The sequence below is a fragment of the Neomonachus schauinslandi genome, chromosome 9 (assembly GCF_002201575.2).
Source record: "Neomonachus schauinslandi chromosome 9, ASM220157v2, whole genome shotgun sequence".
Taxonomy (NCBI): domain Eukaryota; kingdom Metazoa; phylum Chordata; class Mammalia; order Carnivora; family Phocidae; genus Neomonachus; species Neomonachus schauinslandi.
Genome location: NC_058411.1, coordinates 71,539,795 through 71,554,133, shown reverse-complemented (window position 1 = coordinate 71,554,133; position 14,339 = coordinate 71,539,795). Strand labels below are relative to the sequence as shown.

General features: G+C 42.8%; 1 protein-coding gene across 1 annotated transcript; it reads left to right on the top strand.

Moving 5' to 3' along the window:
• The first annotated feature begins 843 nt into the window (after positions 1-843).
• Positions 844-14,195, top strand: OXA1L (OXA1L mitochondrial inner membrane protein). Its single transcript, XM_021695391.1, has 10 exons — positions 844-922; positions 1,359-1,520; positions 2,225-2,438; positions 12,155-12,298; positions 12,528-12,613; positions 12,787-12,951; positions 13,076-13,180; positions 13,293-13,455; positions 13,545-13,625; positions 13,708-14,195. The coding sequence occupies exons 1-10, from the start codon at positions 860-862 to the stop codon at positions 13,815-13,817; spliced, it is 1,293 nt and encodes a 430-aa protein (XP_021551066.1). The 5' UTR covers positions 844-859; the 3' UTR covers positions 13,818-14,195.
• Positions 14,196-14,339: the final 144 nt, after the last annotated feature.

Here is a 14,339-nt window from a genome sequence, read left to right as displayed (position 1 = left end):
AACCAATTCCCACCTTTCTGAATGGAAATCTTTTTTTTCTTTGGGAGAGAATTTCACCTCATATATCTTTAGGAATGCTTTCAGCTTCAAGAAACAAACACCAAAGCAACAGAGGCCTGGAGTGTGGATAATAAAGACCTTTAATTATCTTACACAACAAAGTCTAGATACAGGTGGTACCAAGTCTAGTGCAGCACCTGAAGGACATCAGCAAGTATTCAGGGTTTTTCTCTTTCCGTACCACCATCTTCAACATGTTAGCTTTAGATTTGTCCCCTCGTGGTCACAAGATGATCCTCACACAACCCCATTTAAGGAAAGGAAAGGTGAAAGGTGGGGGTCCCCTCTTAAAACTGTGTCCTTTTATCTGGGTGGAAAATATTTCCTACAAGCTGCCTTTCCTCAATTTCTGTCAGACGCCGGACTACCCTCACATTTCACTTAATCTGTAATTACAATATTATCTAGCAGTAAGAACCGAGTTTCACCGGACAAGAAAAAGCCACGCCAAGCACAGCCAAGACTGTCCGGAACTTGTACTTTAAATCAACAAATCAGAGGAGAATCACGGATTTACAGAATGGAGGAAAAAAATGCCCAGGTTTTTGCAGTCACTGCGTGAGGGCCCCTCAGGCAGCTCTTCAATCCCATTTCAATCTCCTGAACACCCTGCGCGATCTTGTTAATAAGGCCCTTAGCGTCTTCTTACCCACTTCAAATATGGCCGCTAAGCTCCAGTCTCCTTTACCACCTGATCGTGGCAACAGCTCTGGCTTCATGCCCATTTCCAAAAGGGCCTCTTCCCGCGAGGCTAAAGTTCTGAGTGCGCAGGCGCGAGCGCAAGTCCTCCTCCGGCAAAATGGCGATGAGCTTGATGTGCGGACGCCGGGAGCTTCTGCGCTTGTTACGGCCACAGCGTCAGGTAAGGATCCCCCAGGGCTGAGCGCCAGGATGCGGCCCTGTCCCCGTGGCCCGAGCCAGAAACAGCTCGTGCCAGGAACAGCCTGAGCAGACGCTGACCTCACCGGGACCTGCCTCTCTCGACCTCGGCTCGCATGAGTACACGGAAGGGTTACTTCCCCGACCTTGCGGGCTCAGTGGCCGCGTATTGTTGTCTGTTCGTGGGTCTCGTCGTCACCCATGCCACAGAAACTTCAGCCTCGACCTCTGTGCTCCGGGGTGGGTCTACGGTAACCGAGAGCCTGGCCGCACCAATTGCATGCCTTCGGGCCAGCCATCTGCGCGCGGAGTAGTGGTGCCTTCACCTGTGGTAACGGGCCGGCAGCTTCGTGGCGAATGAGCCTGATGGGCGACATCTGTTCCTGAAAAAGGGCTCCATCCTTCTTTTACTCTCTCAGTTCCATAGCGTCGCAGGGCCCTCTCATTGGCCGCGGAAACCGCTGACCTCAGGGCTCCTCTTTCCAACCGGCCGGTGCGGCGAGCGCCCGCACTATGTCCTCCTCGCGGGCCCTGGTCCCCGGGGCCTCAGTACCTCCGTGATCTTGTTCGCAGAAGCCCAGGTAAGAGGCGATTCGTCCCTGCGACGTTAGGGGTAGCGTTTGTTGGTTGATTTCTTTTTATTTTGTTTTAACTACAAGGAGGGGAAGTGTGGCACAGAGTTCTTGGCCACACTCCATGCAGCTCCCCAAAATAGTAGCATCTTAACTTGGGATAGATTTTCAAATCAGTGGGAAAATGAGAGTACAGCAGGAGAAATTTATGTTATATACAAGGCATTGTTTGCCATAATGGTGGCAAGCCGCTGATGGTGTAGGAGATGTGATTCCAGGTGTGCATGGGTATCAGAAAAGTTATAACTTGCGTATCACTGACTTCGTGGGTATTAATATTTCTGATGGTGAGACCAAGTAAATATTTTGGTCTTAAAAACTGACTTGTTTTAAATAAAAATTACGACAGTTTCAGTATCTGCAAAATCGTGCCAGTGATACTCAAATGACTGAAGTTTGGAAAACACTGATAGAAGAAATAACTTAGTAATAGGAAGGGAGGTCATGAAATCTTACTCTAACTTGTCTTCCTGCCTAGAGGAAAAAAATAAAATGTCCTTTTTAAGCCTTGAATTCTCTGTACACTGTAGACTAATCTGGGAGAACAAAAAGTAGAAAGCCCATAGAACAACCTGATACTAGTTATTATCTTGGGCCTGTGATTTCTATATGTCCCCCCTACTGAGTATTACACATGACTTCCTTTTGCACAGGTTCAGGCCCCTCCTGTCATTCCTGCAACTCCCTCACCCACAGCAGTACCCGAGGTGGCTTCTGGAGAGACCGCAGATGTAATCCAAGCTGCTGCAGGACAGAGCTTCGCTGAACTGGGGCTGGGGTCATACACCCCAGTGGGACTGATTCAGAACTTACTGGAATTTATGCATGTTAACCTAGGCCTACCTTGGTGGGGGGCCATTGCTGCATGTAAGGGAAACACATCATGGTCAAGCGTAGAAATGGGAACTTCGGGGGTAGAATTTTAAAGACAGCAGTTCTGTAAGTGGATGGAGGAAATACAGCTGACCCTTGAATGACCTGGGGCTTAGGGGCACTAACCCCACCCAACATTGAAATTCCATGTATAACTTTTGACTCCTCAAAAACTTAACTACTAATAGCCTGCTCTTAGAAGCCTTGCTGGTAAACAGTCAATTAGTAGATGTTTTGTATGTTACATGTATTCTATATTCTTAAAGTAAGGAAGAAAAATACATGTACAGTACTTTAAAAAAAAAAAAAAACCCATATGAGCGGGCCCACGCAGTTCAAACCCCTTTTGTTCAAGGGTCAACTGTAGTTGCAGAAGTTTAGGGGTCAGAAAAGCAGATGATTCAGATGAGGGATAGAGGCTCTTGATCCTTAGATACACTATATTTATCTTTATTAAAAGGCATTATAAAACCACTGGATCACCTGGGATTCAACAAGTGTAGATATTTAATGTGAGCATGGGGTTAGAGTAAGGAGACCTTGTTAACAGTGATGAAGCTGCCGTGGTTTAGGAGAATAGGTCAGGCCAGGCGCTTAAATCCACCCCGCCCCCCCAAATTGGAAGGTGCCCACATTGTTCCTCTTGTAGGCTAAGACTATACTTTAAATTCTGTTCTTCCTACCCTTGCTCCAGTGATCATCCTTTTCCCTAGGTCTTCAGGTTCTCTCTTTTTACTGCCCTGTTCTGAAAATACAAACATGTTCAAATATACCATGGATTTCTTGAGGAAAAGTCCCTTCTTTTCATCCTTAGTTCTTTCTCCTTTCATAGCTGTTATTTAAAAGACTGTTCTGCATGCAGTGGACTTCTTTCTTTCCACTCTTTGACACTCAGCAGTCTGACCTTTTTAGCAATCTGACTTACTAATACCACCTCATTTTGTCAGTGACATCATTATTAAACCCATTATTCTTTTCATACTTGACCTTTCTGTGTTAGGCACATTTTTCCAGTTTATTTTATTGAAGTGTAGTTTATATACAATATTATATTAGTGATAGTGATTCAACATATATATATTGAACATATATGTATATTATGAAGTGATCACCATGTCACCATATAAAGTTGTTAAAATATATTAACTATATTCCCTATGCTGTACATTGCATCCCTGGGTCATCTTTAGTTGTAACTGGAAGTTTGTACTTTTTGTTGTTGTTGTTGTTGTTTTAAGTTTATTTAAGCAATCCCTGGGGTGCCTGGCTGGTGTTCAGTTGATGAAGTATGCAGCTCTTGATCTCAGGGTCATAATCCTGACCCACACATTGGGTGTGTGGGGCTCGAACTCACAACCCCGAGATAAAGAGCCGCATGTTCCACTGACTGAGCCAGCCTAGCACCCCTGGAAGTTTGTACCTTTTAATTTCCTCCTATTTTGCCCATCTTCTCCAGTCCCCTCCCCTCTGGCAACCAGATTGTCCTCTATCTGTGAGTCTGTTTTGTTTTCTAGATTCCACATGTAAGTGAAATAATACGGTGTTTGTCTTCCTCTGTCTTATTTCACATAGCCTAATACCCTATAGGTCCATCCATGTCACTGATGGTAAGAGCTCATTCTTTTTTATGGCTGCGTAATATTCTGTTGTGTGTTTATACACCACACCTTCTTTATCCATTGATCTGTCAACAGACATTTAGGTTTCCTCCATATCATCACTATTGTAAATGCTGCAGTGAACTTAGCGGTGCATATATATTTTTGTTTGGGGGTTTGGGTGTTTTTTTAAGCTTTTCTTTCCAGACTCCCCACTGAGCATGGAGCTGGACACAGGGCTGTACTATTTTGCATTCTGACCAGTGGTGCACCAGGGTTCTCTCTTCTCCACATGCTTATCAACACTTGTTATTTCTTGTCTTTTGATTCTAGCTATTCTGACAGGTGTTGAGGTGGTAACTCATTTTGGTTTTGACTTACATTTCCCTGATAGTGATATTTAGCACCTTTTCATGTGTCTGTTGGCCATCCACATGTGTTTGGAGAAGTGTCTGTTCGGGTCCTCTGCCTCTTTTTTAATTGTACTGTTTTTTTAACCCCTTATTGATATCATTTGCAAATATCTTCTCCCATTCAGTATGTTGCCTTTTTTGTTGTTGATGGTTTCCTCCACTGTGCAAAAGCTTTTTGTTTTGGTACAGTTTCAATAGTTTATTTTGCTTTTGTTTCTCTTGCCTGGGGAGACATATCCAGGAATATATTGCTAAGGCTGATGTCCAAAAGTTTATTACCTATATTCTAGGAGTTTTATGGTTTCAGGTCTCACATTGAAGTCTTTAATCCAGTTTGGTTTATTTTTGTATATGGTGTAAGAAAGTGATGTAGTTTCATTCTTTTGCATGTGGCTGTCCTTTTTTTTTTTTTTTTTTTAACGACACCATTTATTAAAGAGACTCTTTTCTCCATTGTATATTCTTGCCATCCTTGTCAAAGATTGACTGACTATATAAGTGTGGGTTTATTTCTGGACTCTGTTCCGTTGGCTTATGTGTCTATTTTTGTGCCAGTACATTACTATTTTATAGCTTTGTAATATATCTTGAGATCTGGGATTGTGATACCTTCAGTTTTGTTCTTCAGATTGTTTTGGCTAGGGCGCCTGGGTGGCTCAGTTGGTTAAGCGACTGCCTTCGGCTCAGGTCATGATCCTGGAGTCCCGGGATCGAGTCCCGCATCGGGCTCCCTGCTCGGCAGGGGGTCTGCTTCTCCCTCTGACCCTCCCCACTCTCATGTACTCTCTCTCATTCTCTCTCTCTCAAATAAATAAATAAAATCTTTAAAAAAAAAAAAAAGATTGTTTTGGCTATGCAAAGTCTTGTGTGGTTCCATACACCTTTTAGGATTATTTGTTCCAGTTCTATGAAAAGTGGCATTGGTATTTTGATAGGGATTGCATTGAATGTGTAGATTGCTTTGGGTAGAAAGGACATTATAACAGTATTCTTCCAGTCTATTAGCATGGTGTGTCTTTTATTTGTGTTGTCTTCAATTTCTTTTATCAGTGTTTTACAGTTTTCAGAATGTAAGTCTTTCACCTGCTTAGTTAAGTTTACCCCAGGATATTTTATTCTTTTTGGTGCAATCGTAAATGGAGTTGTTTCTTAATTTGTCTTTCTGCTACTTCAAAATTAGTGTATAGAAACACAAGAGATTTCTGTATATTAATTTTGTATCATGCAGCTTTACTCCATTTATTACTTGTAATTTTTTTAGTGGAGTCCTTAGGGCTTTCTATGTACATTATCATGTCATTTGCAAATAGTGGCAGTTTTACTTCTTCTTTACCAACTTGGATGCCTTTTATTACTTTTTCTTTGTTGTGGTTAGGACTTCCCAGGGCTGTGTGAATGAAAGTGGTAGGAATGGACAGACTTGGCTTCTTACTGATCTTAAAACAAATGTTCTCAGTGTTTAATTGGGTATGATGTTAACTGTGGGTTTTTCCTTTTTTTTTTTTTTTTTTTTTTAAGATTCTACTTAATTTGACAGCATGCACGCACAAGCAGCTGAGCAGGGAGCCTGACACCGAGCTTGATCCTAGGACCCCTAGGATCACGACCTGAGCCGAAGGCAGATGCTTAACAGACTGAGCCACCTAGGCGCCCCTTAACTGTGGGTTTTTCATCTGTGACCTTTCTTCTGGTGAGGTATATTCTCTCTAAGCCCAATTTGTTGAGAGATTTTATCTTGAACAGATGTAGAATTTTGTCAAGTGCTTTTTCTGCATCTGTTGAGATGATCATACAATTTTTCTTTCATTTTCTTTAATGTGGTAAATCACATTGATTTCATGAATATTAAACCATCCTTGCATTCCCGGAATAAATCTCACTTGTTCAGGGTGAATCATCCTTTAAATGTATTGTTGAATATGGTTTGGTAATATTTTGTTGAGGTTTTTTGCATCTATTATGTTCATCACAGATTTTGGCCTGTATAGTTTTCTCTTTTTTTAGTGTCTTTGTCTGGTTTTGGTATCTGGGTAATGCTGGCCTTGTAGAGTAAGTTTGGAAGCTTTTCTTCCTCGTCTGTCTTCTGGACTGGTTTGAGAGGATAAGTATTAAGTCCTCTATAATGTTTGGTAGAATTCACCTGTGAAGCTCTGGTCTTGGGAGTTTTGTTTGATGGAAGTTTGATTGCCCATTCAATTTCATTACTACTAATTGGTCTGTTCAGATTTTCTATTTCTTCCAGGTTTAGTTTTGGAAGAGAGTATATTTCTAGGAACTTATACATTTCTTCTAGGTTGTCCCATTTGTTGGCATATAATTATTTATGGTAGTGTCTTGCAATCCTTTGTGTTTCTGTGGTGTTGGTTGTTAATTCTTTCAGTTCTGATTTTATTTGGGCCCTCTTTTTTTCTTGATGAGTCTGGCTAAAGCCTTAGCAATTTTGTTTATCTTTTTTAAAAAAACCATCTCTAGTTTTGTTGATTTCTCCATTGCTTTTTTAGTCTGTTTCATTTATTTCTGCTCTAATATTCATTATTTCCTTCCTTCTACTAACTTTGGGCTTTGTTCTTATTCTATTTCATTTCGCTGTAAGGTTAGATTATTTGAGATTTTTCGTGTTTCCTAAGGTAGGCCTATACTCCCATAAGCTGCCCTCTTTGAACTGCTTTTGCTGCATCCCATAGGTTTTGAACTATTGTGTTTCCATCTTCATTTATCTTGTTTTTTTATTTCTTTGATTTCTTCCTTGACCCATTGGATGTTCAGTAGCATGTTGTTTAGCCTCCACATATTTGGTTTTTCCATTTTTCCCTCTTGTAATTGAGTTTTAATTTCATCCCATTGTGATTGGAAAAGATGCTTGATATGATTTCAGTCTTCAATTTGTTAAGACTTGGTTTGGGGCCTAACATGTGATATTGCCTAGAGAATGTTGCATGTGCTCTAGAAAAGAATGTGTATTCTGCCATTTGGGGGTTTTGGTTTTTTTGTTTTTTGTTTTTAAGTTTATTTATTTTTAGTAATCTCTACACCCAGTGTGGGGCTCAAACTCACTACCCCAAGATCAAGAGTCTCATGCTCTTCTGACTGAGCCAGCCAGGCACCCACGTATTCTGCCTTTTGGGGATGGAATGCTTTGTATATATCTATTAAGTCCATCTGGTCTTGTGTTTTTGTGGGTGTTTTTTTGTTTGTTTTTTAAGATTTTATTTATTTGAGAGAGAGAACACAAGCAGGGGGAGGGGCAGAGGGAGAAGCAGGCTCAACATGGGGCTCAATCCCAGGACCCTGGGATCATGACCTGAGCCAAACATAGACGCTTAACTGACTGAGCCACCCAGGCACCCCAGTCCATCTGGTCTTATGTGTTGTTTAAAGCAACAATTTCCTTACTGATTTTCCGTCTGGACAATCTATCCATTGATGTTAATGGGGTGTTAAAGTCTCCTACCTTTATTGTATAACTGTCGATTTCTTGCTTTTTGTCTGTTAACATTTCCATTACGTATTTAGCTGCCCTTGTGTTGGGTGCATAGATATTTACAAGTGTTATATTCTCTTTTTGGATTGATACTTTTATTCATTATATAATGCCCTTTTTGTCTCTTGTTACTATTTTGTCTGATACAAGTATTGCCACCCCAGCTTTCTTTTCATTTCCATGCAATATCTTTTTTTAAGATTTTATTTATTTATTCATGAGAGACAGAGAGGCAGAGGCAGAGGAGAAGCAGGGTCCCCGCTGAGCAGGGAGCCCGATGCAGGACTCGATCCCAGGAGTCTGGGATCATGACCTGAGCCGAAAGCAGGCACTTAACCGACTGAGCCATCCAGGCATCCCTATGCAATATCTTCTTCCATCACTTTCAGTCTGTTTATGTCTCACATGTGAGTCTCTTGTAGGCAGCATATAGATGGGTCTTTTTTTTTTTTTTAATCAGCCACCCTATATCTCGATTAGAACATGTAGTTCATTTACACTTAATTACTGATAGATATATTCTTCTTACCATTTTCTTAAGTAATCTCTACACCCAATATGGGGCGTGAACTCAGGACCCTCAGATCAAGAATCACATGCTGTACTGACTGAGCCAGCCAGGCACCCCTACTTCTTACCATTGTATTGATTTCTGGTTGTTTTTGTAGTTCTTCTCTGTCCCTGTCTTCTCTTGTTCTCGTAATTTGGGGACTTTCCTTAGTGTTATGTTTATATTCCTTTCTCTTTATTTTTGCATGTCTATTATAGGTATTTGATTTATAGTTACCATAAAGTTAATATTTAACACTGTATGTATATAAATCTATTTTAAGTTGATGGTTGCTTTAAGTTCAAGTGGAATCTAAAAGTACTAGTCCCGGGGCGCCTGGGTGGCTCAGATGGTTAAGCCTCTGCCTTCGGCTCAGGTCATGATCCCGGGGTCCTGGGATCAAGCCCTGCGTCGGGCTCCCTGCTCCGCGGGAAGCCTGCTTCTCCCCCTCCTTCCTGCTCGAGCTCTCTCTCACTATCTCTGTCTCTCTCAAATAAATAAAATATTTTTTAAAAAAAAATAAAAGTACTAGTCCCCCCCCCTTCCCACTTTTTGTTTTTTTTCCCCCCAAGGTTTAAAACTTTTATTTAGAAAGCCTGTGAAATAATTGTATAATAATTTGAGTGGGTAGGTTATACAAAAAAATAAATCCCCACATTGGTTTTGACATTGTATCTTAGAATTTAATATTTTGTGTATCCCTTGACTAATTATTGTTGGTCTAGATGATTTTACTGTTGTCTTGTAACCTTCATACTAGCTCTGTAGGTAATTATCCACTACCTTTATTATATATTTACCAGTGAGATTTTTTTAAATAATTTTCTTATTTCTAATTATGGCCTTTTCTGTTTTAAGAAGTCCCTTTAACATTTCTTATAAGGCTGGTCTGTTGTTGATGAACTCTTTAGCTTTTGCATATCTGGAAAACTCCTTATCTCTCCTTTAGTCTGAGTGATAACCTTGCCAGGTGCATTTTGAATATATTGTGCCACTCTTCTGGCCTTTAAAGTTTTTGCTGAAAAATCAGCTCATTGTCTTATGTGGGGGTTCCTTGTATGTAACTAGTTGTTTTTTTTTTTCTTGCTGCTTTTAAGATTCTTTAACTGTTGTTGGCATTTTGATTAACTAGTCTTAGTGTGAGTCTCTTTAGGCTCAATTTTTTGGGATTCTCTGTGCTTTCTGGACTTAAATGTCTGTTTCCTTTGCCAGGTTAGAGAATTTCTCAGCTGACAGGTTTTCTGTCCCTTTCTCTTTCTTCTCCTGGGATCCCTATAATGCCAATGTTAGTTATACTTGATGTTGTCCCAAAAGTTCCTTAAACTATCCTTAGTATTTTCCTTTTTGCTGTTCCAGTTGGGTGATTTCCACTACCTTGTCTTCCAGATCGCTGATTCGTTCTGCATCACCTAATGTGCTATTGAATCTCTCCAGTGGACTTTTTATTTCAGTTACTGTATTGTTCAGCTCTGATTGGTTTTGTGTTTTGTTTTGTTTTGTTTTTATACTTTCTGTTGAAGTTCTCGTTGTGTTCATTCTTTGAGTTCGGTGAGTATGTTTATGGCCATTACTTTGACCTTTTTACCTGGTAGATTGCTCATCTCTTTTGTTTAGTTCTTTTTCTGAGGTTTTGTATTATTCTTTCATTTAGAACATACTCTTTCTTCATTTTGCCTAACCCTGTGTTTCTTTGTATTCGTTAGATCAGTTCTGTCTCCTGGCCTTGAAGGGGAGTAGCTTTTTGCAGGTGTCCTGTGAGGTCCAGTAGTGCAAACTCCTAGTCACCTGAGCCAGGTGCCCTAGGGGTTCTTTGTGTGGGTTGCATGCACCCTCTTCTTATGGCTGGGTCACTGTTGGTGTAGGCTCAGTGGTTTGCAGGGCTGTCCCCTGACACAGCCGTCTGCAAGACTCAGCCACAGCTTCTTCACGTATGCTGGTAAGCAGGGCTGCCCATCATCCTGTCTGAGAGGTCCAGCCACTACTGTTGTTGGGTGGGTAAGTGTGGGGGGTTGGCCTCAGCACAGCTGGCTACAAAGCCCAGCTGTGACAGCTCCATTCCACTGGTGGGAAGGGCAGGCCTACTGTGTGGCAGACTGTGAGGTCCAGCTGCTGCAGGTGCTCTCGTATATGCAGGGCAGAGGCTGCTTGGTGGGGGTGGCTCTGGTGCAGGCTGAGGCCACCTGCTGGGTGTGGCAGGGGCAGGGAGCCCCTTAAGAAGGGCTCTTGGCCTGTGGGTCGGTTGGGCTGGGCAAGCTGGTGCTAGTACAGTAGATGGAGAATGTCAGAAATGGTGCCTGCCAGCTCGTCCATCCCCAGAGAATGTTCCGACAGATCCCTGCCCTGCCAGCACATGCCCTAAAATCAGTCCATGCATCTCCTTCATGTGTAGCCCAGGCATTTTTCAAACTGCTGCCTCTGTGCTGGAACTTCAGCAAGTGAGATTGTGCATAAACCTTGCTGGTTTTCAAAACCAGAGGTTGTAGGAGCTGGTCTTCCTAGTGTAGGGCTGGGAACCCAATATGGGGCTTGGACCCCTTGTTTCACAGGGAGAGTCTTTATGGTTGTGATATCCCTCCTACTCGTGGGTCCTGACTAGACCTTGTCTCTGCCTCCTACCCAACTCAAAATGGCTTTTTCTTTATATCCTTAGGTGTGTAAGATCTGTTTTGCAAAGTTCTTTACACAGCGATAGTTCTATATGTAGTTGTAGATTTTGGTATATCCTTGAGAGGATGTAAGCCCAGGATCTTTCCTACTCCTCCATTTTGATCCCCTTGGGCCTAGGGTCCTGTATTAGACATTTTAGACCTTGAAATCTCTCCCTTGGCTTTTGTGATCATCTTTCCTGATTTTCTTGTCTTTCTGACCACATCTTTCCATTGCCATTGCCCAGTTCTCAGGCCACTCCTTCAGGGCTAGTATTCTCGGTTTCATCCTTAGCTTCCTTCTCTTCCCACCCCATATCAGCCATTATAATGTTGATAAAGCCTAAGCCCATATGCCCCCCTACCCCCCCGCACCACCACTCTCTCTTCTCAGCCCAGACCCTCTTGCTTGTCACTGATTAGTTTATCAGTATTTTTGGAATGATCAGGAAATAGGAAGTATAAGAAATGGGGAGGAGCTAAAGGAGTAAGCCACCAGATTACTTCCTACCCTAGGGATTTCTAGGATAGGGGCCTTCAGACTTCATTCCTGAAGTTCCCAGAGTTGTGTATGGTGCCTCTGAGAAAAGCAAAGGCCAGAGCTTGAACAGTTTTGTAGCCAGACTACTCTCTCTCTCTCAGAGCAGCTCGGTTTTATCTCTTATGTATATTGGGGCTACACTTAAGAGTTGACGGTAGGGAGATTCCATTGATAATAGAAAAGTTCAGATACCACTGATCTAGAAAAGTATCTTCTCTCACCTTTTGTTCGAGGAAATAAACGGTATCCCTGGCCATTTGCTTACAGAAGTTAATGTTAGACTTTTGTGAGGTCAAAGCAGAGAACTGAGCCTTGAAGGATCAAGTCACCCCTGCCCTTTGTTTTGGGTTCCTTCAGCAGGCATCACAGTGTTGAAAAGACTATAATAAAAAAAGACCCTTTCAGTGAGGACCTAAAAACCTTCAACCTTCCAACTGCAGAACTGCTTTGATTTCACTCCAGTCCTAGTTTGTGTTTTCCAGGTACTGTCCTTGCCCGCTGCCTGGTGTTTCCTCTCATCGTGAAGGGCCAGCGAGAAGCAGCCAAGATCCACAACCACTTGCCAGAGATCCAGAAGTTTTCCACTCGAATCAGAGAGGCCAAGTTGGCAGGAGACGATGCTGAGTGTGAGTCAGCTGCAGAATGCGCATAGGAGAGGACCATGCTTGCACTTCCCTGACATTCTGCTGAGGGTTGCTAGAAGTGGGCAAGTTCTAAAGATCTACCTACTTCTTGGGCCTAATGTTTCCAGTGACTGGCCAGGGTCAGGTAGAAATCTTATGGGCCAGGTGGTAAGGATGGTCACCTCCATCGATGTAATTATTAGCCCAACCATTAACTTCCCCTCATTCACAGTTTACAAGGCCTCCTCGGAAATGACATTTTACCAGAAAAAGCATGATGTTAAACTCTTTAGACCTCTTATTCTACCTCTGACTCAGGTAAGCAAAAACATTTTCCTTCTTATTTTATCCTACCCCAGTCAGATAAACTCCTGTGTTTCCCATGCCCTAGACCCCCGAAAAGTGGGGGTGGTGGTAAGGTTTTTAATGATGGAGTCATGAAAATGTCCCCTTTGCTAAAAGGTCCTGACACTGTTTATCCTGTGTAATAGGCCCCGATCTTCATCTCCTTCTTCATTGCCTTGAGAGAAATGGCCAACCTTCCTGTGCCCAGCCTGCAGACAGGTGGCCTCCTGTGGTTCCAGGATCTCACACTATCTGACCCCACCTACATATTACCACTGGTGGTCACTGCTACAATGTGGGGTGTCCTTGAGGTAAGCCCAGGTTGGCTAAGTGCCAGAACTGCAAAGTGGGGAGTAGAGATCAAGTAGAATTGATGGGTTGAAATCTGAGCCAGATTCTCTAGAAATGACGTGCAATTGCTTTTTTTTTTGGCAGTTAGGTGCGGAGACTGGCGTGCAAAGTTCTGATCTTCAGTGGATGAGAAATGTGATCAGAGTAATGCCCCTAGCGGTGTTGCCCATAACTATCCATTTCCCCACGGTAGGTAATGGCTTAGGAGCTGGCTCCAAGCCTTTCCATCTAGCCTAGCCATCTCCCATCAAGCTGACAGCCGAGGACAGCTCCTGAGTACTGTGTCTTTCTTCTCCTTCAGGCGGTGTTCATGTACTGGCTGTCCTCCAATATGTTTTCCCTGGTCCAGGTGGCTGGCCTCCGGATTCCAGCCGTACGGACTATACTGAAAATCCCCCAGCGTGTCGTGCATGACTCCAATAAATTACTTCCACGGGAAGGTTTTGTAAAAAGCTTCAAAAGAGGTAAAGGTCTGTCCTCAGTGAAACGGGACTGCAGGGGAAGTAGTCTAAAAATGGGCCTAGGACCCACTGTCTTCCTCCTCTTTACACAGGATGGAAGAATGCTGAACTGGCGCATCAGCTCAAAGAGCGTGAACGACGCATGCAGAATCACTTAGAACTAGCTGCCAGGGGTAAATAACCCTTGCAGGCTACATTCTGTGATTTGTTTCTTCCTTTCCTTCATTCATTGAAATTTGTTTTCTCTTGCCCTAGGTCCCTTACGACAGACCTTTACCCACAACCCATTGCTACAGCATGGAAAGAATCAGCCTAACAGCAGCAGTGCCAAGCCAAAGCAGCCCTGGCGTGACACACTGGGCTGAATTCCATTCCTGTTCAGACTGGTAGGAGCTCTCTCTTCAAAGACTCGGCGTCAGAATGGATTTGACACGGAGTCCTTGCCCCAGCTCTAGAAACCGTGGGGTGTTGAGATCTTCCTTTTAAAAGTGGATTCCATTACGGACCCTCACACCTAAGTGTAAACTAAGTGTAAAAGAGCCAAGTGATCTTGCCAGCCACAGAATCAGTAAACCTCTAAACTACATGCTGCTTCCGGATACTTATTAAACAGGGAAACGGATGGTGTGCTTCAGAAAACTGAAGACTAGATCAGTTGGGGATTGCTCCTGCCTGTGCTCTTAGGAAGTGCCTCAGCAGTGTAACCTGGCATTATGAGCTTAAACTCCCACCCCATACATGGGTTTATCTCAGGATGCTATAAAATAATTTTGCTAAGCAGCTTAGGTGTGTTCTCTTGTATAGAGAGTGGCTGCATCAGCCACCAGCACCTGACTTGAGAGGAAAGAAATACTCAGATACTTTCAAGCACAAGACTGTTTTTAGTG

What these genes read in the sequence shown, in the direction of transcription:
- OXA1L (XM_021695391.1), top strand. Translation starts at nt 860, where the DNA reads ATGGCGATGAGCTTGATGTGCGGACGCCGGGAGCTTCTGCGCTTGTTA. An exon ending in TAACTATCCATTTCCCCACG is followed by an intron (nt 13,181 to 13,292) that starts GTAGGTAATGGC and finishes CTTCTCCTTCAG; the next exon opens with GCGGTGTTCATGTACTGGCT. An exon ending in CTTAGAACTAGCTGCCAGGG is followed by an intron (nt 13,626 to 13,707) that starts GTAAATAACCCT and finishes CTCTTGCCCTAG; the next exon opens with GTCCCTTACGACAGACCTTT.